The 26,859-nt window shown below is 45.0% G+C and overlaps 1 protein-coding gene across 2 annotated transcripts in view; it reads right to left on the reverse strand.

Annotated features, from left to right (window-relative positions):
* The window catches only part of LETM2 (leucine zipper and EF-hand containing transmembrane protein 2), a 164,473-nt gene that overhangs the window by 11,470 nt on the left and 126,144 nt on the right, over positions 1-26,859 (reverse strand). For both annotated transcript variants that reach the window (XM_069214016.1, XM_069214017.1), the window contains exon 11: positions 25,171-25,239. In XM_069214016.1, the coding sequence (XP_069070117.1) occupies positions 25,171-25,239 (69 nt within the window). The remainder of the gene's footprint in view (positions 1-25,170; positions 25,240-26,859) is intronic.

Consider the following 26,859-nt stretch of genomic DNA (forward strand, 5'->3'; position numbering starts at 1 on the left):
TCCCATGTACTAGTACCTCTGGAAAGGTTTTAATGTCATCAATTGGAGAGACCCGAGGCTGTGGTGAGCCCAACAAGGTTGGTGAATAGTCTCTGGTGGAAGATGTTGAATAATCAGAATACCGTTGATGGGAGCATGACCTTGATCTCTGGAGATATCCATGATGGTTGTAGAGGAATACCCTGGTGTGTGACCACAAGAATGTTGGCGTGATCGGGAACGTGTTGGTGTCCTAGGTGCTGGTGTTCTCATAGAAACTGAAGAAGGTGGTAAAGGAGGAGGCGCTATTGGTGGAGGAAGCACCAGTGGAGGCGGCAGCAGAAGAGATGAATCTGGTGGAGGAAGTGAAGATGGTAGTGATAGAGAGTTGGCAACACCAAAGAGAAGGTGAAGACTCAGTAAAAGATGAAATTCTTCTGCTCTTTCTTGCATCCCTCCTTGATGTTGACAAACTCTTCAACCTCTCGCATTGATATTTGGTTCTCAACGTTGATCGTCCATGCCGTGTCAAAGGCGAACCAGCAGATGTGGACGACGAGGCACTCCTCAATGTCATGCACCTGCGACGAGATGACGGCGTGAAATCCCCCTACGTCGATTGGTGTTGTGTCAACGGCAAACAGTGCTGTTTTTCAGATGTCGATCCAGCCCTTGGCCAAGAGCAGGTCGGTGCCGTGACTTGCCTCAAAGTCGATGTCCTCGATGTCGACCGGGACCAATGTTATTTCTGGACAGAAACAAGTTTTTTTTGTTCTCCTTTGTCCACTGGAAGTTGAAGGGAGAGCCCTGGTGAAAGATCGACCTTCCCCTCTCTTAGAGGTCCACTGGCAGGCTGGTTATGATGTTGTTTTCTCTCTTCTCTTGCCTGTAGACAAACCTTCTCTCTGGCACGCAGTGTGCGCCTGGAACATTTTTTTGCAGATTTCACAGGTGTCAAGAAGATGAGAGGAAGGGAGGCAGATAATGCAGATCTCATGAGGGTCTGTTACGGCCGTTTTTCTGCACACCGAGGGCATTTATCAAACAGAGAAGGCATTTTATTGAGCAAAAGCCACAGTTCTCTGTCAAAAATAACAGGAACAAGCTGAAACAGCTAGTAGGCGTTGAATGAAGAAAACCTGTGAAAGGTTGAGATCAATGCTTTAGAGTCCACAGGAATCAGAAAAAAGAACCGAAGCAACTGCCACCAGCTGAGCATAATGGGATACAGGTGGTCTCTGGCTTCTTAAAGGCACAGCTTCTACTTTAGCAATATAATGGCAGCCTATGAGGCTACTATGCCCTGTTCTTCCTCATCCCTACCATAAAAAGGGGTTTGTGAAGGAGATTTATACTGTTTACAAAACATCTTAAATTATATACATTAGTGCCTTTACAGGCCTTCCTGAAGAAAGGTGAAAATCTCCACTTAAGATATTTTAACCCCTTCTGTGCCCAGGACGTAATGGTTACGTCCTGAGGCACAGTGCTGCTGTGCCCAGGACGTAACCATTACGTCCTGTGCACAGAGCCCAGAGGGAGCGCTAGCACTCCCTCTGTGGGGTTCCACCCCACCCCCCCAAGTCAGGGATGGAAGGGGAAGCCCTTCCCCTCCCACCCCGACCCCCCCAACCCCCCCTGTGACGTCAGCGCGCGAGCGCGCGCTGATTAGTCACAGGGTCTCCCCCATCGCGCGATTGAAAGAGAAATGCTTTTGCATTTCTCTTTCAATCCCATGGGGGAGACCCCGAGAGGCTTCAAAGGGAAGGAAATGTATTTCCTTCCCTTTGAAGTCTCTCACAGGTTTCAAAAGCCGGATTGCTTGCAATTGTCAAAAGGGAGCGACCCCTTGGGCAAGGGTTGCTCCCAGGGGGGTCATTTTTTTAGGAAGGCCTTTTCTGCCCCCCCTGGGGGCAGATTGGCCTATTATTAGGCCGGTCTGCCCCCAGGGGGGGCAGAAACCTCTAGGCACCAGGGACCTTTTTTTTTTTTTTCTTTTTGTGATGTTTTCTTTTTTTTTAGGTGGGGAGCGATCCCTTAGGCAAGGGTCGCTCCCCTACAGGGCAATATATATTTAGGCCATTTCTGCCCCCCGATTGGCCTATTTTGATGAGGCCAATCTGCCCCCAAGGGGGGCAGAAACCATTAGACACCAGGGAGGTTTTTTTTTTGCGCGAATTTCACGCAACGGGAGCGACCCCTTGGGCAAGGGTCGCTCCCAGGGGGGGCATTTTTTTGGGAAGGCCTTTTCTGCCCCCCCTGGGGGCAGATCGGCCTATTATTAGGCAGATCTGCCCCCAGGGGGGGCAGAAACCTCTAGGCACCAGGGATCATTTCTTTATTTTTTCCTTTTTGTTATGTTTTCTTTTTTTTTTTAGGTGGGGAGCGACCCCTTAGGCAAGGGTCGCTCCCCTAGGGGGCAAATTATATTTAGGCCATTTCTGCGTCCCTTGGGGGCAGATTGGCCTATTTTGATGAGGCCAATCTGCCCCCAAGGGGGGCAGAAACCATTAGACACCAGGGATTTTTTTTTTTGCGTGAATTCCACGCAAGGGGAGCGACCACTTAGGCAAGGGTCGCTCCCTGGGGGGAGGGGGGATTATTTTAGGCCATTTCTGCCCCCCTGGGGGGTAGATCAGCCTATTTTGATTCGGCTGATCTGCCCCCAAGGGGGGCAGAAACCACTAGGCACCAGGGATTTTTTTGTTTTTCTGTTTTACAGATGGGGAGCGACCCCTTGGACAAGGGTCGCTCCCCTGGAGGGGCAAAATGTATTTAGGCCATTTCTGCCCGTTTTGGGGGCAGATCGGCCGATTTTAGGTCAATCTGCCCCCAAGGGGGGCAGAAACCACTAGGCACCAGGGATCTTTTTTTTGCGCCGTCACGCAAGGGGAGCGACCTTGTAGTCAAGGGTCGCTCCCCCGGGGGGGGGGTTGGGGGGGCAAAATTATTTTAGGCCATCTCTGCCCCCCCTGGGGGCAGATCGGCCTATTGGTATTAGGCCGATCTGCCCCCAGGGGGGGCAGAAACCTGTAGGCGCCAGGGCAATTTTTTTTTTGTGTTTTTTTTTTTTTGTTTGTTTGTTTTTTTAGAGATGGGGAGCGACCCATCAGACAAGGGTCGCTCCCCTGGGGGGCAAACTGTGTTTAGACCATTTCTGCCCCCCTTGGGGGCAGATTGGTCGATTTTAGGTCAATCTGCCCCCAAGGGGGCAGAAACTACTAGGCACCGGGGAATTGTTTTTTGGCGCCAATGTCACGCAGGGGGAGCAACCCCGTAGGCAAGGGTCGCTCCTGGGCACGGGGGGTTTGGGTGGGTGGGGGGTCAAATTTATTTTAGGGCATTCCCCCCCCCCTGGGGCCGTCTGAGCTAGAGGCCAAAATCCACAGGTAGGCACTTTGCAAAAAACACCTCTGTTTTCTGTGAAAAAATATGTTGTGTCCATGTTGTGTTTTGGGCCATTTCCTTTCGTCGGCGCTAGGCCTACCCACACAAGTGAGGTATCATTTTTATCGGGAGACGTGGGGGAACGCTGGGTGGAAGGAAATTTGTGGCTCCTCTCAGATTCCAGAACTTTCTGCCACAGAAATGTGAGGAACATGTGTTTTTTTAGCCAAATTTTGAGGTTTGCAAAGGATTCTGGGTAACAGAACCTGGTCCGAGCCACACAAGTCACCCCATCTTGGATTCCCCTAGGTCTCTAGTTTTCAGAAATGCACAGGTTTGGTAGGTTTCCCTAGGTGGCGGCTGAGCTACAGGCCAAAATCTACAGGTAGGCACTTTGCAAAAAACACCTCTGTTTTCCTTCAAAAATTTGGATGTGTCCACGTTGCGCTTTGGGGCGTTTCCTGTCGCGGGCGCTAGGCCTACCCACACAAGTGAGGTATAATTTTTATCGCGAGACGTAGGGGAACGCTGGGTGGAAGGAAATTTGTGGCTCCTCTCAGATTCCAGAACTTTCTGCCACTGAAATGTGAGGAACATGTGTTTTTTTAGCCAAATTTTGAGGTTTGCAAAGGATTCTGGGTAACAGAACCTGGTCCGAGCCACACAAGTCACCCCATCTTGGATTCCCCTAGGTCTCTAGTTTTCAGAAATGCACAGGTTTGGTAGGTTTCCCTAGATGGCGGCTGAGCTACAGGCCAAAATCTACAGGTAGGCACTTTGCAAAAAACACCTCTGTTTTCCTTCAAAAATTTGGGTGTGTCCACGTTGCGCTTTGGGGCGTTTCCTGTCGCGGGCGCTAGGCCTACCCACACAAGTGAGGTATCATTTTTATCGGGAGACGTGGGGGAACGCTGGGTGGAAGGAAATTTGTGGCTCCTCTCAGATTCCAGAACTTTATGCCACAGAAATGTGAGGAACATGCGTTTTTTAGCCAAATTTTGAGGTTTGCAAAGGATTCTGGGTAACAGAACCTGGTCCGAGCCACACAAGTCACCCCATCTTGGATTCCCCTAGGTCTCTAGTTTTCAGAAATGCACAGGTTTGGTAGGTTTCCCTAGGTGGCGGCTGAGCTAGAGGCCAAAATCTACAGGTAGGCACTTTGCTAAAAACAGCTCTGTTTTCTGTGATGTGTCCACGTTGTGTTTTGGGGCATATCCTGTCGCGGGCGCTAGGCCTACCCACACAAGTGAGGTATCATTTTTATCGGGAGACTTGGGGGAACATAGAATAGCAAAACAAGTGTTATTGCCCCTTGTTTTTCTGTACATTTTTCCCTTCCAAATGTAAGACAGTGTGTAAAAAAGACGTCTATTTGAGTAATGCCCTGTAATTCACATGCTAGTATGGGCACCCCGGAATTCAGAGATGTGCAAATAACCACTGCTTCTCAACACCTTATCTTGTGCCCATTTTGGAAATACAAAGGTTTTCTTGATAGCTATTTTTTGCACTTTATATTTCAGCAAATGAATTGCTGTATACCCAGCATAGAATGAAAACCCACTGCAGGGTGCAGGTCATTTATTGGCTCTGGGTACCTAGAGTTCTTGATGAACCTACAAGCCCTATATATCCCCGCACCCAGAAGAGTCCAGCAGACGTAACGGTATATTGCTTTCGAAAATCTGACATTGCAGAAAAAAGTTACAGACTAAAACGTAGAGAAAAACTGATGTTTTTTTCACCTCAATTTCAATATTTTTCTTTTTCAGTTGTTATTTTCTGTAGGAAACCCTTGTAGGATCTACACAAATTACCCCTTGCTGAATTCAGAATTTTGTCTACTTTTCAGAAATGTTGCGGTTTCTGGGATCCAGCGTTGGTTTCGTGCCCATTTCTGTCACTGACTGGAAGGAGGCTGAAAGCACAAAAAATCGTAAAAATGGGGTATGTCCCAGTAAAATGCCAAAATTGTGTTGAAAAATTGGGTTTTCTGATTCAAGTCTGCCTGTTCCTGAAAGCTGGGAAGCTGGTGATTTTAGCACCGCAAACCCTTTGTTGATGCCCTTTTCAGGGGAAAAACCACAAGCCTTCTTCTGCAGCCCATTTTTCCCATTTTTTTGAAAAAAACGAAATTTTCACTGTTTTTTGGCTAATTTCTTGGCCTCCTTCTGGGGAACCCCCAAAGTCTGGGTACCTCTAGAATCCCTAGGATGTTGGAAAAAAAGGACGCAAATTTGGCGTGGGTAGCTTATGTGAACAAAAAGTTATGAGGGCCTAAGCGCGAACTGCTCCAAATAGCCAAAAAAAGGCTCGGCACAGGAGGGGGAAAAGGCCTGGCAGCGAAGGGGTTAAAGAACTGTTTTGGAGTCCCCGCACATGGGAGGGACTATTCAATGCTTATGACTACACATGGAAATCCCATACGAGAGAACAGCAACTTTTACAAGGTCCAGAATCAAGTACATCATTTGTCTGGATTTCGCACAGAACCACAAAGACCCACTCAATTCAGCCCAGACAAGCCCCACTATTTTTTACCGATGTCTGTACGTTTATGAGGGCAACCCCTTGCCATATAAATAGGTCCTTCCTTTTTGAAGCCAGGCGACTACTGAAAGAGGGGTGGCCAAGTTCCCTCTCCAAGCAATGTCTCTTTTTGCCACAAACATCCCCATTCTAACCAACTTCCAGTCTTCCCTTTTTCCCCTAGGTTTCCAGTAGACCCAGAAGTGAATCCAGACTGAACGCTCAACAGGGCATCCCAACGCTTGTGTTAGGGCTCGGAGAATGGAGTATTAGTATTTCTTTACTATGGAGAATGACCATAATGTGTGGAAAAAGTGAGTTTTCTCCTCCCCACACTCCACAAAGGTATGTGTTGGTCGCTTGATGGCCTGCCAGAGATTCACTGGTGTCAAATAGATAGCATGCAGATCATTCAATTGAATTAGACAGAGCCTGGAAGATATCGCTAGGAGCCATTTGCACCTCCCTCCACTCACTGTTGTCCAGGGCTCCCACCCACAATTCCCATTTGGTCCTGAAGTCAGGAATGGATCTGGCGAGTTAATAACTAGTGATCTATACGCTCTATATATATGCCACCCCACTCAAGCAGCTCTATTACTAGGCGTGCCCCCACAGGGCTGAAATTCTGGGGCCTTCCCAATAGCATCACCTTGGGCTAGCAATGCATGTCAGAGCTGAAGATATTTGCGAAATTAGGACAGATGCACGCTGTACTCCATCTGAAAGTCTTGAAATGATTTCATGTGCATTTCATATGGGAGCCTTGTCAGATATCTCCAAGTTGAGAGATGCCAATCAGGTCCCACTTTACGAACTATTCCAGCTCCGCAACTTGGCCCAAAGATTTCTCTGCATATAATGGGGTCTGCAGGATAATCTTCCTATCCCATTCAATTCAACACAGCTCTGACCTCCATGCCTGGACTTCCACTTTTGATGGCTCCAGCAGGGAAGCCGGAAGCAGTGCCTTATAAAACGTATGCAGCACACTGTCAACAACCATATGTGCCAGCTCATTTTTAAAGGCCGGATCCTGCCACCCTCCATGGAACCAGTCATTGAGCACGACAAGCTTGGAGGCCCAACAGTACAGCTGTAGGTTTGCGTCTGCCGTGCCCCCATCAAATGTGGATTGGACATATTCCCTAAACCTGATGCGTGGGTCACAGCTGGCCTATAGGAATGCTCTTACTTTAGCTTTGAGTGTGTCAAACCATTGCTGGGGTATCACATATGGGAAGTTCTGCAGGGCACAAATAAATCTGGACAGTGCTAACATCTTAAAGAACACTGCTCTGCCAGTTATATTGAAAGGGACTTTTGTCCAACTTTGGAGATCTGATTGCAGCCTATTTAGGTTCAGGGACAAAGCCAGATTTGGCAGCAATGTTACATATAGACAAAGATACTGGAAGCTCAATATAAGCATGGGGATTGAATGGTGCCAGTTCGTTGTTCCCACTGCTCCAGTGAAAAGGACCAGTAAGGATTTTGTCCAGTTCACTTGTAGGCCCAATGCCTACCCATGTAAGTCAAGCATTTGTAGTGTGCATGGACCAGTCTCTGGTCTGGAAGGAACAGCAGCATCGTCTGCATAGAGAGCTATGCGGTCTTCTGTCCCACCTTTCCAACAGAATCCCTCTGTCTGTACGTCACATCTAACCCATGCTGCCAGAAATTCCACAACTAGGGCAAACAGTAAGGGAGGCAAGCGGTATCCCTGTCTGGACGGCTCTCTTTAGGAAGGGAATACGATAAGGCTCAGTTTGCCTCGACTTGTGTATTGGGATTCATGTATAGTAAGTGTACCATAACGATGAATCTAGGCCCAAAGCTCATGCGGTACAAAACGTTCCACAGAAAGTCCCCGTCTACAGTATTGCAAGCTTTTACAAAATCTATGAGCAACACCTTATCTCTTTTCTAGCGCGCCCTATATGCAACGGCCTTTTGTACTCTGCTGGTGCAATGCCTGGTGCTACAAACAGGCATATAGCCACACTGATTGGCGTGCACCAACTTGGGGATTACCTAGAGCAATCTGTCCGCCAGCAACATAGCATATATTTTATATTTGCCATTAATAAGTAAAATTGGATGATATGTTGCGTACTTCTCTGACAGTCTCCGCTCCTTGTGCAGCACAACTATGGTCCCCATGTCTAGCTCATCAAGCAGACACTGCTTTGTGAGGGCTTCATTATACATATTGTGGCAAAAGGGAATTCCTGAACCTGTGATTGTACTCTATGGGGGTTCAGTTGAGACATGGGGTCTTGCCAGCCTCCATGTCTGAGAGTGCAGTGTCCAGCTCCTCTGCTTTGAGGGGCTGGTAAGAGATCCCACTTGTCAGACTCATACAGGCGCGGCAGGGGCAGATCTGCAATGAATGGACTCACGGACTCCCTCTCGGGCCCCTTCCTTCTCTCTTATAGGACTCTGTAGTAATAATTGAATGTGTCTGCAATCTTGCATGCTTTTGCTGCACTAAGACTGGTTAGTCCAATCACTGCTCGGATGACCCTCTTCTCTGCCCACTGTGTGACCATCCAATAGTGCAGTTTGCTACATTTATCTCCCCATACATATATTCTATTCTGTGTGGCTATCCAGTGTTGCTGGGCTTCTTGAAAGCAAAGTTGTTGCAGGGCTGCTTTGGCAATCGTCATTTAAGACCCCTCTGTTTCGTTCCTCCTCCCTTTCATCTTCAGTTGGAGTATACGATTTTCTAAATCTGCCACGTGCTGTGTCAAACAGCAGTCTTGAGCCCTGAAGTTTGACATTGCCACACCCCGCACATTTGCCTTGGATGCCCCACTTCTCCCCCCCCCAAAAGGTAGCACGGTACCCCCATCATACCCTTGTTTAGTTCTAGGAAGGTGTTTAACTTGTGTGACAAATGCTGCACCAAGTCCCTGTTAGCCAGGTGCCATGCCCCAATTCGCCACATCGGTTTACGTTCGGGGCTGGGGCCACCTAACTGTACCACTATAGGGGAGTAGTCTGAGATCCCCTGGGGCAACATGTATGCAGCCATTGTGTGACCACCATCCTTGGATACCATAAAGAAGTAATCTACAAACAACTGAGTTTTGTGGGCAGGCGAGGTATGTGTATACTCCGTCTCCTAAGGACACCAGACTCGCCATATATCACAGAGCCCTAGGCTTGTTGTTGTCCGGGATGCTAGTTGGCACCCCTTCGCTGGGACCGTTTGAGGCACTTTTGAGCAATCAATCTATGGGGCCATTACCATGCTGAAGTCCCTTCCTGTAATTCTGTTTCCATACTGGAGTTGTAATAGTTTGGCTGAGCACACCAAGCACCTCACCTTGTAGCTTCAGGGGTACATACATACGCATTCGTTTTTTGGACCTTGCCAGAAATTACCCCTTCCACTATTATATATTGTCCCCCTGGGTCTAATTCTGTTCGGGAAATCACCACTGGTATCCTTTTGTGTATAAGGATCTCTATCCCCCTAGTGCCCTGGGTGCACCCTGCGTGGAACACTCTATCATGTCCATACATGGGCAGTAGGGGCCATTTGGTACCTGAAAGATGGGTCTCCTACAAAAATTAGAATGGCCAACCCATGTCTCTTCACAAACCCCAAGATTGCCCAGCACTTAATACAGTCCGACAGTCCACTTACCTTTTAGTCTCTGCATTTGATGAGTCTATTCTTAGAATTTGCTGGTAGTGGCATCCCTGCTCTCCATACCGTTCACTGCAGGGAGATGCCTGATCTGCACCTTGATTACTATGTGTGGTGTACTATGAAATGGGCCAACGGGACCAAACGTCCCCACCCAACTCACCCCAAGTCCCCTAACCCATACTTCCAACCCACAAGAAAAAAGCGTCTGTTCCACCATACATTAATATTTCTCAAACAATCCGTACTACTGAAGCTTCTTAAGACTCGGCTACACCTGGCCAAATATTGTGATAGAAGGATCCAGGATTCTGTTGTCTGGTGTCACTCCCTGTGATCTTGGAGACAGGTAACAATACTTAAGATAAACTCAGGTATGCAGCTGCTTGCCTGATTTCTTCGGTCGATTGGGCCACCTGGGACCTGCATCACTGTTACTGTCCAATGCTGCTGTGCTCGCTCTGTGGTCCCCTTATCCCATCTACCAGTCTGACAGTCTGACAGTTGTCTGTTGCAACCTCTCTTTCTATGGGATTTGCAGGCCCCCTGTTGATCCTGTGGGGGCCCAGTCAATCTCCTTGGCTGTCTCAGTTCCCCTCCGTGTATGAGGGGTGTTACATCGCAACACCTGTTGTTCCGTTGGCCACTCCCATGCCGTGTCAGGTGTGTCAAAGAAATGGGATTTGTCTTTGTGGATAGTCCTGAGTCTAGTTGGGAAAAGGAGCATGTATTGCAGCTTCAGGGACCGCAGTTTCTGTTTAACAGCACCAAATAGCATAAAATGTTTTCCGTTGTTGCTGTACTTGGTGGGTGTAATCGGGGAATACGAGAATCTTGAAGGACTGAAATCGAATAGATGCACATTCTCATGCCTGCCTAAGTATAACATCTCTATCTCTGAAGTTTAGCACCTTTACTAACAAGGGGAGTGAAGGCACTCCTGGCAAGTGTTTTGCTGAAAGGGAGGGGTGTGGAATTCCTATATCCTGATGCCCAGGACATATTGTTTGGGATCAAGGACAACCAGTGTTCATGTTTAGTTTGTCCTTGGGACAAGTAGGCCCAACCCTGTGCAACACAAACTCTTTGGCTGCCTGTTTACAGAACCAAATTATGGATCCAAGAAGGGAACTGTTGCAGTTAACGTAATATGTGTCTCTATATGTTAATGCTGTTTGAACTTGTAGTTATGGTTGATTAAGCAAAAAACAAAGGAGAACTCTGGGAAGTTCCCAATTTTAGGTGGAGAGCTGCTCTAGTAAGGAGCACCCTGCAACACCAGCGACACTCTAAATTTGCTCACCTCAAATGTCTGCTTATCTAGCAAAGTTTTTAAGCATAGGATCAGCACAGTGCTATCCTCGCCGAGCTAGATAGTGACAAAGTCTTTTGCCATTTGAACAGCAAAATCTTTAAGCATAGGATTGACATAGGGCCTGATTCTAACTTTGGAGGATGGTGTTAAACCGTCCCAAAAGTGGCGGATATACCACCTACCGTATTACGAGTTCCATAGGATATAATGGACTCGTAATACGGTAGGTGGTATATCCGCCACTTTTGGGACGGTTTAACACCGTCCTCCAAAGTTAGAATCAGGCCCATAGTGTCATCCTCGCCGAGCTGTAAAATGACAAAAGCCATTTACCACTCCAGGCACAGTATTACAGCTTTGGACTGGTCAAATACCGTCCAAGCCAACCTGGAATGAGTAAAGTAACCCCTGACACGTGTTTTGCTCTCATTAGAGCTCTTCAGAGGGGTATAGTTGTCTCCAGACACAAGGGAGCACCCAGTATAAGTCAAACCAAGGCCCTTTCAGGGTTAGAGTGACGCATAAATTATGCAAAAAATAAAGGAGAACTCTGGGAAGTTCCCAATGTTAGGTGGAGAGCTGCTCTAGTAAGGAGCACCCTGCAAAACCAGCGACACTCTAAATTTACTCACCTCAAATGTCTGCTTATCTAGCAAAGTTGTTAAGCATAGGATCAGCACAGTGCTATCCTCGCCGAGCTAGATAGTGACAAAGTCTTTTGCCATTTGTACAGCAAAATCTTTAAGCATAGGATTGACATAGTGTCATCCTCGCCGAGCTGTAAAATGACAAAAGCCATTTACCACTCCAGGTTGATTAATGCAATATCTTTATTACTAGGTTGATCAAATATTGTAAGCCCAGAATGTACTTATGACAGTGATTAAATTATAAAAACGTGTATACATGTTTGCAAAGTTTAACAATATGAGGCTACACATAATGCTGGCAGAATGCACTCTGAAAAATGCAACAAGGAAAAAACTTCTTGCTAAACTACTGTGAAATTTTAAGTAACATTTGAGGCATCATTTAGTAAAATGTGCTGATGCATGCTAGTATTTCCAAAAAATAATCATAATGGAAAATCAGTCTAACCAGTTTCAACAAGATTATGGGAAACTTGAAAATAAGTAAGCATTAGCAAAGTCAATAGGTCTGTCAACGGTGGTCAGCTTTTTGGTTTTGTCAATGCATGTCTTGTTTTGACATGGCTTTTATAAACCTTTATTGCTGTGGGAGTTGTCGCGCCTCACCATTATAACACTTATTGGCAAAAAGCAAACATATTTTGGTGTCAAAAAGCACACATTGCCACAGTAGTCCCTGGCACTGAACAAAATCACTTTCTGTGAATATATGCTCCTTGTGAAAGGGCAGAATGCTGCCACTCATAGTGAAGCTAGCCAAAAGCTAGAGAGCAAGACATAATTTTAGTAACAGCAAAATGTCTTGGTAAACACCAAACCTAATTAAGGGCCTAATTCTTAAAGAAAGTCACAAAAGTGCACCCATGATATATGTCCTTGTATTAGTTCATATTTATGGCTTTCATGAATTCACAAGAATTTACAGAAGTAGTAACTCCTAGAAAATATTTGTGAACTCAATTTTAGTACAAGGAAGCATGCATGTGTAGATTTGCTCATGCGAAAATCTCTTGCACATTTACAAGTTCATTTTAATTCCAACCCCTTTTTCCGCCAATCCTGGAAGGGTTTTATTTCTGCCCTTGTCAGGAGTACATTTCCCATCTCGTAAGTATGGGAAAAAATTGGGAAGGAGCTGGTGAAAATCCCTAAAACATGCAAGTTAGTAGGTTTGAACAGAATCAAAAGGGCATTCCCACCCTGGAACTAATGCTCACTGCTACCTGCAGCCCCAGTATGTAGCTCTGCGGAAAGGTGGTAAAATAAGGAAATTGCTAATATTCAAACCCTCCTACAGTATGAGTCCTGGCATAATCAGAGAGGTTATTATCAGAGCTCTTATATAATGAGATTGCTGCCATAATTTGTTGCCCCACTTCGAGGCACCAAAGGAACAAGTGGATTTTTGTACAGGACACGTAGATTTATGGAGTGACCTGTCCCATGGACAAGCAGATACGTTATTAAATTTCACACCCCTGTGATAGATAGCAGTGGGTGCGCTCAACAACCAAACAGGTTTAACAATTTTTCCTTTGGAGTCCATGTCAGGGTCCAGTCTTCCATAACCACTTCAGGGGATGGCCTTCTGTTTCTTCAGGAAACATATCAAAACGCAAGTTATTTATTTGGGATTGGATTTTTGCATCTTCTGCGCGGTCTTCAAGGATGCAGGATGCTGATGTTAGATGAGTCGCCACTGCTTTCAGTGTCGGAACTTCTAGGTCTGATATGCGCCCCTTCGCATGTGTCATTCTTTTCACAGTGTTCCTTAAATCGTTCCGCATCACGTCTGCTTCAACTTCCCCGATTTTAGACTCCAAGGCTATTCTCGATGCCTGTATTGCCTGTAGTACTTCGGCTGTTTCTGGGGAGTTGGTATGCAGCTGGGTTTTGTCATCATCTTCCCATGTTCTACTCCCTCAGGGGGCAGTGAACTAAGATATTTTCATTTTTGACTAGTGTGAACAGGGGGCCTCCTTTCCCCACTAAAATTACCCTTTGTTGAGATGGGCACACCAGAGTGTCAGTTATCGCTCATAGAATATCCTGGGCTCTCTGTTGTTACGGTCTCTGGTCCCTAGGCTTCAAGGATTGCCCTCCCTGACCGCTGTCCCGCTAGGGTGTGAGGTCCACTGCCTCCGCAACCAAATTTTTCATTCAGACCACGTGGAAAGCCACCTCCCCTTCTTTAGCCTACTTAAGGTCAGAGGGGTAGTTTGAGTGGCTTCCAAGAGTCCAGTGGCTGCCACAGGGGCCCCGACTTGCAAGTCCTCAGACTGTAGGAACAGTCATTCCTGCCTGCGCCTCAGTGCTTAATTTGCAAATAAAAACATGCCGGTGCCCAAAGCTCTCCTCGAAAACACACTGCTGCTGCAACTGAATGTGCGAGCACGGAATACTGAAGTAGGGTAATCCTGAAGCCAACTCTGGCCTCTTTAATCCATTTACACCCACTCTCTGCCCCTTCAGCTCACTCTTGCACCTTTCTGCTTTCTCCCTTTGTGATGCTTTTTCCTTTTTTTCTTCCTCCACCTTTCCCGTGTTTGTCTTTTGCTCACAGTAAATGCTTGAGGCAGAAAAATAAGAGCCTTCCCTCAAAAATAAGTGCTGGTGCCCAAGACCGGAAACCAACAACACAAATTAAGCACTGCTGAGCCTTCATCCCCGGCCCTAACACTGAATCTGAAGGCCGGGTTTTCGTAGTTCCTCACGCAGTCCCCCAAACACCTTAAGTTTTAGGGGGTTCCCCTGTGTGACTCTGCTCCACATACTCCACAACCTTCTGAGCTGCCAAGGTCGGCCATACTGCTCCTGCTGGTCAACTGCGTCCGGCTATGCCGTAACTACTTTCAGGGCCCGGCTCTCAGTCACGCCCGTTGCGCACACTTCCACACAGATCGCACTGCCATCTGCCGTGGCGCAGCTCTGATGGGCCGCGATTCACGCGGCCTGCTGCAGGAGCGTAAGGCAGTTCCCAATTACCGGTGGTGCCCAGTGCTTAATTTGTGCTTGTTGTTTCCGGTGCTCAGCACCGACACTTATCCTTGCGGGCCGACGCGTATTCTGCCCCAAGCATTTTGGAAAGAGTGTGAAAGAGAAAAACGAAAAACCGTCACAATGGGAGAAAGCAGAAAACTGCAAGAGTCAGCTGGAACGGCAGGGAGTGGCTGTAAATAGATTAAAGCGGCCCGAGATGGCTTCAGCATTACGGTGCCTCAGTATTCCGTGTCCCCACATTTAATTGCAGCATGCGCGTGATTCAGAAGAGGGTTTTGAGCACTGGCACGTTTTTATTTATAAATTAGGCACTGGTGTTGTCTTTCCCACGTCTGTGGACACCGAACTCTCTGATAAGGGTCTTTCCATTGCTTGACTGAGTGTCCGCCCAACTTTCGCAGCCACTGCTCCCCTGGCCGGGGCCGTCTGCATCCCATACGGGCTCCCGCTCTGCTAATCCAAATGAGGGTGCTAATGCGGTGGTCTTAATAATGGCAAGTAGTCCAGCAAAAGGGTTAAAGGGGGTTATTGCGCTGTGGCACACGGAGCTCTCAAGGAGACATCCGCCATCCTGGTCTTCCCGGTCACGCCCACTACTGCTTAGTTTTAGCACAAACTATAAATATTTTTTGAAAAAACGACTTCCACACATTATCATTTGAGGGATATATAGTCTTATCAGTAAAACTGTAATGTCTGTGCAACGTTAGTGGCCATTTCAACGCTGCTATAATTACATTAAAAAATTGCCCTCACCGTGTGCATGAAAGGTAGGTGGGTCGCGAAAGTTGTCATTCTGAAAAGTGGGCCGTGGTTCCAAAAAGTTTAGGAATCAATGATCTAGTCTTGCTCGCTAAACCACAGGCAACTGTTATTCTCAGTCCTATACTGACCACTGGAAAAAAAACGTCTGGTTCTCCAACTGAATTTACCCTGAGCCGTAAACTTAAAGGAACAAACAAAATGGAATTTTTACAGCGCCGAAACAGCAAGTAAAAAGAAAACAAACGTTACTCTTTTTTTCAGCATCTCCAGTTATACACTACCGCCACCAAATGGTCTAAATTATACCTGTGGCTTAACTGCTTTTAGCAAGAAATCTTTCGTAATCCCCCCTTCCAGTAGACGATTTACAGAAAGAAAGGAACAGCTTTCTACAAGCAAATAATCCCTAACGAACAATCTTCCACTGCGTCACAATCAAAAAGATTACATTTTCTGACTAAATCAAGTTGTAGATATGTCAAAACAATTTCTTAAATCCTACATCCGGATATGGATTTGTACACTGTCCTCCCTCTCTACGTCTCTTGTAGCCCTCATGAAGCAAAGAAAAAGGCATAAAAACTCCAACAACGTAAAGTACTTGACTATAAAAATAAACAAAGCCACAAACCGCCATTAAGTTCCGTTCAACAAAATAAATAACTGCACTAATCCGATATCAGCTAGACTCAGCCCTGAATCTATATTAGATAATATTGCTATTTTTGTACAAATAAAATAAAAAAAGTATACAAGGAACATTCAGTATTATCCAATAGCCCACTTGCAGCACCATCTCCACAAGACTCACTATCACACAGCCCTCTGAAAAACATGAAATGCAAGACACCATGAAGGTCAATGAGCCTATTCCTGTGCTGCAACTAGAAAACTGTCAACAAGATCTCTTCTATTCAAAATAGTATATGCTTCTCTCGAAGAAGGGACTTCGCAACAGCAATGAAAAAGGGATAAGTCACACAAATTCTCAAGAAGCTCAACTTAGATCCCAACAACCTGCAAAACCTTAGACCAATTTTGACAAGCCCTTACTTCAGAAAAATAATTGAGAAAGTTGTTACCGCACAACTCTTAAATCACCCTTCCGACATTACCCTCCTACACTCTTTTCGATCTGGTTTCAATTGCAAGAAGATCACAGAAACCTTCACAATCCAGATACCTGTTGTTGCCCTAAAAGATCTGGATAACGAAAATGCATGCCTTTTGGTACTTCTAAAACTTTCAATGGCGTTTGACAGGCTGGATCACCACTCGCTTCTTTGTATCTTCAATGATAAAATGGGAGTAAACTGAACTCTTCTAGATTGGTTTAAATATTTTTTTTTTCTGCAAAAGGATAGAGCCTCGCCTATTAGGAGGGAGGGGGTCGATCTTTGAGTAAATTGGCCCAAAGGATACACCCTCTCTCATGTTGTAACACACAAACAGAACTTGGGGTATCCTTTGCCTATCAAGAGTAACTCCTACCCCACGTGGATACCGGATCAGTTTTCAATAAAGAAAAAGGAATCTTTTTTTAATGTTATTTATTTATTTATGTTACCATGACCTTCACACATTTTAATAGTGCCATGCTTCATCATCGGGTCTACCCAGGCCCCTAAAAGCCAGGATGGGCTCAACCATATTCCAGGGAGCTCTTTTGATATAATTAATACCGGGGAGGTTAACGAGAGTAACAATACCTCAGACCGACCTAGGTAATACTTTAATGGTGGTCTTGGTTGGTATGGACTAACATGTATCTTAATGGGACTTCTTAGGATATAATGGTCCTATGACCCCCTAGAATGGCCAACATGTTTTAGCCCCTATTCTATGGAATCTCTGGTCCAGGGCTTTCTTCAGGTCGCAATGGTATTGTTTGCCCCAGTGTTATATACATTCAGATCTAATGACATGTAACAGGTCATGCAATACTATAATTGCATGCAAAGTAAGCAGATTCACACGCCTTAGTGGAAGATAGGTGTTCCTGGAAAAGAAAAAGGCAAAGCCTGATTAACTTTACTACACAGCGTTCACATTGAGTGGGAACCACAATGTGGAGAGGGAAAAACAAGAGGTTGATATTGTCTGCAGCCAAAGGCACATGCTTGATGGTAACGGTGACCATCAACTGTGTAGTGTCATAGTGTGCATCTTTGTGTACAATAGGTGTCAAGCTCATCTGACCCATCCCACACTCAAAATGCACCTTGCGTTTCATACGTTGCATTTTACATATTACAGATTACACACAATTTCGGGGTCCTACGTATGTCATGTCTTAAATGTAACCCATGCATCACTGGTGTAATAACATGCAAAATAACAAATATGAGGTGCAAGCTTCCCCAATCATACTATCAGTTACCCCTGTTGGGATAGTGGGCCTACCATTCAAATGAGGGGGTGGGAGGGTGAGGAGCATGCCCCTGTAGTCACACATTTTAATTGTTTAACCAGTTCTGTGCCGCGGACATAATGGTTACGTCCCGCGGCACAGTGCTCATGTGCCGAGGACGTAACCACTACGTCCTCGGCACTGAGCTCAGAGGGAGCGCTAGCGCTCCCTCTGTGGGCTTCCCTCCCACCCCCCCAAGGCAGGAATGGAAGGGGAAGCCCTTCCCCTTCCACCCCGACCCTCCCTGACCACCCCAGTGACGTCTGATGACGTCAGCGCGCATTCCTCATCAGAGGCCACTTCCCCATGCGATCGGAAGAGAAATGCTTGATCTTGTGATGGGGGCCTGAGAGGCTTCAAAGGGAAAGAAAGGGATATTTTTCAAGGACTTTTCTGCCCCCCACCCCCCGGGGGCAGAACCCACTAGGTGCCAGGGATCTTTATTTTTTTTGTGTTTCTTTTGTTTTAGTTTTTAGTTGGGGAGCGACCCCTTAGGCAAGGGTCGCTCCCTAGGGGGCAAATTATATTTAGGCCATTTCTGCCCTCCTTGGGGGCAGATTAGCCTATTTTTATGAGGCCAGTCTGCCCCCAAGGGGGGCAGAAACCACTAGACACCAGGGTGTTTTTTTTTTTTTTAACGCCAAATTCACGGAAGGAGAGCGACCCCTTAGGCAAGGGTCGCTCCCCGGGGAGGCAAATTTATTTTAGGCCATTTCTGCCCCCCCAGGGGCAGATCGGTCTATTGTTATTAGGCCGATCTGCCCCTGGGGGGGCAGAAACCTCTAGGACCCAGGGCTATTTTTTTTGTTGTGTTTTTTTTGTGTGTGTGTTTTTTTAGAGATGGGGGCGACCCCTTAGACAAGGGTCGCTCCCCTGGGGAGCAAATTGTATTTAGACCATTTCTGCCCCCTTAGGGGCAGATCGCCTGATTTTTGTTAGGCCAATCTGCCCCCATGGGGGCAGAAACCACTTAGGCACCAGGGATTGGTGTGTGTGTATGCGTGTGTTTTCTTTAGGGTGGCGGCCCCTTGGGTAAGGGTAGCTCCCCATGGGGGCACATTACTGTTGGCCATATCTGCCCCCCCATTGGGGGAAGATGGGCCTATTTTTGGAAGGCCCATCTGCCCCCAAGGGGGGCGGAGAAGGGCAGAACGGACACCAGAGGCCAGGGAAATGTTTTTTCAAAAATAAGAGTGTGGGGGTATGGCCATACCCCCACCCCAAATAAATGGGGCCAAAGTTGTTCTGCCCACCAGTGGGCAGATGGGGCAATTACCCCTGATCCCTACCCCGGGAGGGGGGGGGGGGGGGGAGAAAGTCTACTAGATGCCAGGGAATTAAAAAAAATATATATATATTGGGGTGGTGGCTACCAACCAGTATGAGCCTAGTTACACCCCCACCTCAACTGAAGGGGGTAACAGTCTTTCAGCTCTCCCCCACATTCTAAAACATCTTATCCCACAACAAGCAAGAAGACATTTGATTATTTTGGGTTTTAGTTTAACATTTGGGCCATGAGAGCTTGGCTTACTCTCCAAATCATCCCACTTGGAATGGTGAGGGCTGCACTTTATGGACTTTGGGACGCTGCCATGTAGAAAAATCCACAAGACCTAGACACATCTGAAAACTAAACATCTGGGTGATTCCAGGGTGGTGTGTTTCACATGCACCCGCACCATTTTTGTACCCACAATTCCCTGCAAACCTCCAACTTTTGTCTCATCTATACCGATACAAATTCTGCTGCACTTGTCAGCCTAAAAATGTTTTTTTACAAACTGCCCTTTTGGACCCACTTTGGTTCCCCCTCAATATCAACATGTTTTTGGCTCTTCCATTTCACAAGCACTTGGCCTACCTACACAAATGAGGTATAATGTTTACCGGGAGACTGAGGGGAACATTGGGTGGTATGAAATGTGTCCCAGTGCGATGATCCCACACAGAAATGTGGGAAAATGTGATTTTTTAGCTAAAATTGAGGTTTGCTGAGGATTCTGGGTAAGAAAACATTGGGGGATCCATGCAAGTTACACCTCACTGGATTCCCTTGGGTGTCTAGTTTTCAGAAATGTCTGGGTTTGGTAGGTTTCCCTAGAAGGTTGCTGAGCCCAGCAGGGGTGTGGAATTTATTAAAATATCTACTTGTCCAGGGGACAGGTTGCTTCTCAAATCTACTTGTCCTGTAAAAAGATCTACTTGTCCCTTTGGTGCCATGTAGTGTGGCGACAAATTATGGCAGCAATTAATAGCCTCTCTGATTATGCCAGGGCTACTACCATAGTAGGGCTTGAATACTTGGAGTTTCAATCCCTACTGTAGAAATTTCCTTATTTTGCCACCTTTCTGCAGATCTGCATACTGGGGCTGGAGGAAGCAGTAAGCAATAGTTCCAGGGCTGGAATGCCTTTGAGTCTGCAAACCTACTAACCTGCATGTTTTAAAGATTTTTACCAGCTTCTCTCTAATATTTTCCCATAATAAGAAAGGTTGGACATTTACTCCTGACAATGGCAGAATTAGAACTTCTTCCAGGGTTGGGAAGAAAGTGGCTGGAGGGAAAATGAACTTGCAAATGCTCAATAGATTTTCACATGAGCAAATCTACACATCGTATTTACCCACGCTAAAATACAGTTCACAAATATTTTATAGGGGTACGACATATACCATGGGTGCACTTTTGTGACTTTCTTTAAGAATTTGGGGCCACAAGTAGGTAGGTTCAGATTTGTGACCTGCAAATTGCGAGTCGCAAATCCGAATGTAGGATGGTGTCCTTGACACCATCTGTGATTCGCAAGGGCTTCGCAAATGCCCACATCATGAATAATCATGAGGTGGGTCGCAATTTGCGACCCCCTCACGAATGGTGGCCTGCTGGAGACAGCAGACCACCATGTCTGTGACTGCTTTTCAATAAAGCAGTTTTTTTTGTAATGCAGCCCGTTTTCCTTAAAGGAAAACGAGATGCATAACAAAAACGAAAAATGAAACGTTTTCGTTTCATTTTTTCAGAGCAGGCAGTGGTCCACAGGACACTGCTTGCTCTGAATTTTTTTTTACAGTGACATTCACAATGGGAAAGGGGTCCCATGGGGATCCCTTCCCTTTTGCGAAAGTGTTAGCACCCATTTGAAATGGGTGCAAACTGCGATTGGTTTGCGCCCGCGTTCGCGGTCACAAAACAATCCTACATTGCACTGCGAGTTGCAATTAGGAAGGGAACACCTCTTACTAATTGCGAGTCGCAAACCCGTTTTGTGATTCGGTAACCAGGTTACTGAATCGCAAAACTGGGTTTGTGCATCGCAATGTGCTTTTTGCACGTCGCAAACAGCGAAAGTCGCTGTTTGCGACATGCAAAAAGCTACCTACATGTGGGTCTTGGTCCCTAATTAGGTCTGGTGTTAACAAAGACATTTTGTTTTTATTAAACTTCTATTTCTCTCTCTTTTGGCTGGCTTTACTGTGAGTGATCGCATTCTGCTCTTCCACAAGGAGCATATTGCCACACAAAGTAGTTTTGTTCAGTGTCAGGAACTACAGTGGCAATCAGTGACGTAACGAAACTGGAGGGTGCCCCTTTGCAAAGAACATGGAGGAGCACCCTCTCCAGACTCACTCAGGGCAGGTGCTGTGCTGACGGGGCCCCCTGGAGGGCGGCTGCGGGGCCTTTGTTATGCCGCTGGTGGCAACGTGTGCTTTAAGAGTTCAAAAACTTTTTGGGGGGGTTTTGCCAATGTTTGTTACAATGTTGAGGGCCTGGTAGCTGCCACAACAATAAAGTGTTACAAAAGCCATGTCAAAACAAGACACGCATTGATAAAACTAAAAGACTTATAAAAATATGTCAGATCAGTTGGCTTTGTCAGTGTTTGTTTATTTTCATGCTTCCCATAATAGTGTTGAAAATGGTTACACTGATTTTCCATTAGAAATATTTTTGGGAAATACTAGCATGCATCAACACATTTTACTAAATGACACTTCATTTGCATATAATCAGAGAGCATTCTGGGAGCATTATACTTAGCCTCTTAGCCTAAACTTTTCAAACATGTGTGTACACGTTTTATTTTTTTGTACTGGAACCAACGTCAGTAGTGAAGTGTGACCTTAAAACATTTATTTACAGCACGCACCCTAAAAATGAAGGCTTTCAAATAATGAACCATAAATACAAGTTCGAACAGCATTATCCTTTGGAAACACATTATCTCAACTGCAGAGAGTTCAACTCTCTGTAAACAGGCAGCCAAAGGGTTTGTGCTGCAGGGGGTTGGGCCTACTTGTCCCAAGGACAAAGTAAACATAAAAACTTGTTGCCCTTGACCCCAAACAAGATGTCCCGGGCGTTGGGCAGGTGGTTTTGTATTGGATAATTTTGATGTGTCCAGAAAGTGTTTTGGGGTATTTCCTTTCGCGGGCAGTAGGCCCACCCACAAAAGTGAGGTACCATTTTTATCGGGAGACTTGGGGGAACGCTGGGTGGAAGGAAATTTGTGGCTCTTCTCTGATTCCAGAACTTTCTGTCACCGAAATGAGAGGAAAAAGTGTTTTTTTGGCCAAATTGTGAGGTTTGCAAAGGATTCTGGGTAACAGAACCTGGTCAGAACCCCACAAGTCACCCCATCTTGGATTCTCCTAGGTCTCTAGTTTTAAAAAATGCACAGGTTTGGTAGGTTTCCGTAGGTGCCGGCTGAGCTAGAGGCCAAAATCTACAGGTAGGCACTTTGCAAAAAACACCTCTGTTTTCTGTCAAAAATTGTGATGTGTCCACGTTGTGTTTTGTGCCTTTCCTATCGCGGGCACTAGGCGTACCCACACAAGTGAGGGGAGACTTGGGGGAACGCTGGGAGGATAAAAAAAGTCTAGATTGGACTGGCACACTGTTATTCGCACAGTTAATCAGGATATGGATGTGTCATGTGTTTTGTGATTTTTACTTTAGTATGTTGCGGTGGTGTTATTTGAAACAAGAATATATGAAGAACTGTTAGGACCCATATATCTAGTGAATTCTGGGAGATGTGGTCCTTATAAATAATGTAATCTTACAAAATCATTAAGGATGCACACCCTTCTATGATTCATTGGGATGGAACGAGAAGTCAGTCTGTCATTTATATCAAAGGCGGTTATTTTGATTACAAGTTGTATTGTAAGGGTGGGGGTACGGAATGAAAACAAGTCATTTTTCTTCCCAAAAACGAGGTGTACATAGGGGGAGTGGGCACTGACCCTGTACTGTCCTCATTAGTGAAGGGAATTCTGTTGATTCCATAGAATCTCCTCATTGTGGCCAGTTTTATGTCTTCAGCCTGTACAACTAGTGTTGTTCTTTTTCCAGGTTTCGCGTTTCCCAGTTGGTGTGGCATTTCTTCTATGATCGGCCAGTACATTTTGTTTTCACTGTGCCTTTTCTCAAGATAACAAGCTGTTAGTCTTGTGGAGGCTTTGTTACAGCAGGTGGCGGCCATACTAAAAAAAGAAAGAGATCCTTTTTCTTTATTGAAAACTGACCTGGTTCCCACGTGCGATAGGAGTTACTCTTGATAGGCAAGGGATAGCCCAAACTCTGTTTGTGTGTCAAATCATTCCTCTCCTCGAGATCTCAATTTGTCATCACATAATCATTCAGCAATATTCAGAGTTAAAAGACTCCATCTTGTCGCCTTACCTGTTTAACTAATATATGCAACTTCTTACAATTTTCCACACAGATCTATCTGTAACAATATATTTATGACACGCAGATTTACTTTCGAGTCCCTCACCCCAGTATCATACATTTACATTCTACATTTATTGCTCAATCAATAGAAATCTTTACTAGATTTCATATTAATTAAAATCATAAAAGCAAACGATCACAGACACATGCCCAATACAAATTAAAACATACATCATACATCAGTGCAAAGAAAATAAAAACATGATACATGTTAAAACATTGTCAATGAATTCCTACATTTAAGCACTGCCCATAAAAATGTTGCCATACATTAGCAGATATGAATATTTAATAAAAACTGTAGAAATGAGTAGGTGGGTCAACACGGTTTAAAACCGTAAAAACTTCAAAATTAGTAAAACCCAAATCTTCCTTAAATCCTTATAGAAATTACGAAATAAAACAATGACCAGTACACTGTTCTGAGAAGCGATCACAAAGACATTCAATTAAATGCCTGGACCAGTCATTAATTACTAGGAAGCTAACTAGGCAATTAAATATATCTAGCCTGAAGCTGTCAGAATGAATCTGTGTTGGTCGATAGATAAGTATTGTAAATAAGGTTGTATTCAAATGTGACCAAGGTGCTACATGCCTTCGAACAGTGGGCTTCATTCCTTCACAAGTCAACCTTTGCTCTTCACACAAGGCAAAGCAATCTGCTCTAAGCTGCTTCCTACTTAGGACATTATCATACAAATCTGAAACTCATCTAAGAGAATCTAAACCAATCTATAGCCTCACTCTCTGTGACAATGAACACAACCAAAGCAGAATTTGTTCTCATATTCTCAAATAACTCTCCACACCCAGTATCCCTCTTTTTGGTCCCACATGTAAAGTCTCTCAGCTTATGTTACCTAAAAAATCACTCGTAATGATCACATAGTCCAGCTACCTACATTTGCTTTATACCAGCTACCTCTACTCAGGAACCTAAAACTGCCAAGCCCACCCTTGAAATTCCAAAACACTAAACAAGCGATTTTTCTTACACATGTTGATAGAGGAAATACAGTCCTAGTAGTTCTCCCTAAATCCACCAGTGATCCTCTAACAGCTGTACTCCATGCTGCTGAAAGGCTTTTTATGGGAATTAAAAACGGAACAAAAGGTTGAACAATATCACTCCTGTCCTAAAACAAATTCAACTGGCACCCCCAAAGCAAGGATCGACTTCAAGATGACAGTTATAATTTACAAAACAATTTATAGTGGCTTAACTTTCTACATGAAGAATGAGCTGAAACTCATAGGTGGACCGTCTAATATAGGAAACAGAAATATAAAAAAAAAAAAATCCTAAATTCAAAAAAGTGAAAACATTAAAATGGGCCTTCTCATGCTCTGCTTCTAGACTATGGAACATTATATCCTTAACCCCATCAGAAGTAATCTGGATCTGCTGGCTTTACATAAACAACTAAAAACTCACCTCTTCAAACTATACCCCACAAACTCATTTCAACATGTGTTCTCAACTTCCTCCTTCGCCTCTTTTCTATGGTTTCTATGTTATCTTCTGACATGGTACTTGGAAAGAGCCTCACTTCCCCCGTTGCTAGGGCCACGCTATAAAAATATCACTAATTCATAAAGAAAAATAAATGTACAGTGCTATACTGGAGGGTTGGCTGCTCCAATAGCTGCCAAAATGACAACAATTGAAATAACATATAAAAAAACCCATCTACTACTTTCAATACCGATACATGCCTAAGGACTCACCGTGTCTTGCATATGTGTAGTTACATCTTTAAGTTGGGTCACCAACTTCTCTGATGACAATTCTTCTTCCTTAAATAAGGTAAACAAAAGACACACTGATATGATTAAGAATCTGAGAAACAGATCAGAATAACTTCAACCACTTTCAATTAAAAAGGTATTTAATTTTAGGAGAAGGTGGTACCAGACTGAGAGAATAGAGTGAATGTGCCTTCGCTTTTGTGCTCCCATAACCATACCTCAACAGCCCTGTACCAGATCCAGAGTTTTACTTACCCCTGGTAGGCTGGATTACCATTGTCTAAACCCTTTTAAGCCAGGTGACCCACTACTAGTGGACAAAGAGCAGATTTTCAGGATAAGCACGGCCTATATAAATGATTCCCATTTAGAATATTTTAATGTAATTTAACCCCAGTTGGACATCCTGATAGTCTAACATGATCTGGCTGATGTCAACCACTGCTGTACACTTCTAGAAAAGGTTTAGCATTAAGGAATATTCTCTTCGTCGTACGCCTCTCCTGCATGTTCCGATGTGGCTACTGAACAAGGTAAAATAAAATAAAGGTTAGAACGTGCAAATTGTTCGTGAGCTGTTTATACACCTGTCCAGAGTGCAATCAATGTTGTTTGAACATAATAATTAGTAACAATGCTATGAAGGGAAAAGCCTTCTGAAGCAAAGAGATTTCAACAAGCCTTACACCAGTCCTAAAATGGAAAATGTACTGACCTATAATACTAATTCTCATTCTCTGCATCTTCATAGAATTCACATCCACTTGATTACTTCCAAAATACCAAGATACTCGGTTGTTTTAGTAGAAATGTTCAAGTCTAGTCAAATCCCTACACAATCTTCTCTGAAATGTTGCTGGGAAGAGGAGTATACAGTTCTGAAGAGACTGAGATATTGAGGACGGAGAACTATTACAGATTGGCAGCTTTTCTGCTCCTTCATGGGTTCTTCCTCATATCAATACACTCTTCAAAAGAATACTAAGCAACACTAATCATGAACAGAGGCGGCACTTTGAAGAAACAGATTTTTGATTGCTGTCAGCCACACCTTTAAGGCTGTACATAGACTTTAGCATGGTCTACGGGTGGTATGGTCAGGCTTCCATGCTGCCGACCTAGAACTCTCTACGACTGAGATCTTGCCCAGAAGTGTTGCGTTGTAACCTTGGGAGACTAAGGAGCATTGTCTAATGATTACCTAAAAGGAGAACCTACCCGTTTTTATACAACTAAGCTGATGAGTCCTTACAACAGAGCTCATTATGCAACGATAGAAGATGCAAGAAAAATCACTTTCGTGGTGATTTTGGCAATCTTAGCCCTTCTTCACAATTGCTTGGGGATTGCCAGCAGCTTCAAGGAGTCTTAGCCCCTAACCCATTCCAATATGTCACCAAGTGTCTCCATTCAGTATCTACATCTCATTCAAAGCTGAGGCATGACAAACCCCTACATAACTTCATGGTGGGTGCTTTCAAGAAGGCAGAGCAAGGACCAACAATGCAGTACCTAATTCCAACAGGTTTAAAATCTGGCATTACAGAAGACTCCGATTAATGCGAATTCCATATTGGCAGGATTATTTACTCGACTAGGAGATGAAGATATTCCCCTTCAGAACTGTCTAGATAATGCTGGGATTGTTGGTGCGATTAAAGCTCGGCA

Source organism: Pleurodeles waltl, chromosome 11, assembly GCF_031143425.1.
Source record: "Pleurodeles waltl isolate 20211129_DDA chromosome 11, aPleWal1.hap1.20221129, whole genome shotgun sequence".
NCBI lineage: Eukaryota > Metazoa > Chordata > Amphibia > Caudata > Salamandridae > Pleurodeles > Pleurodeles waltl.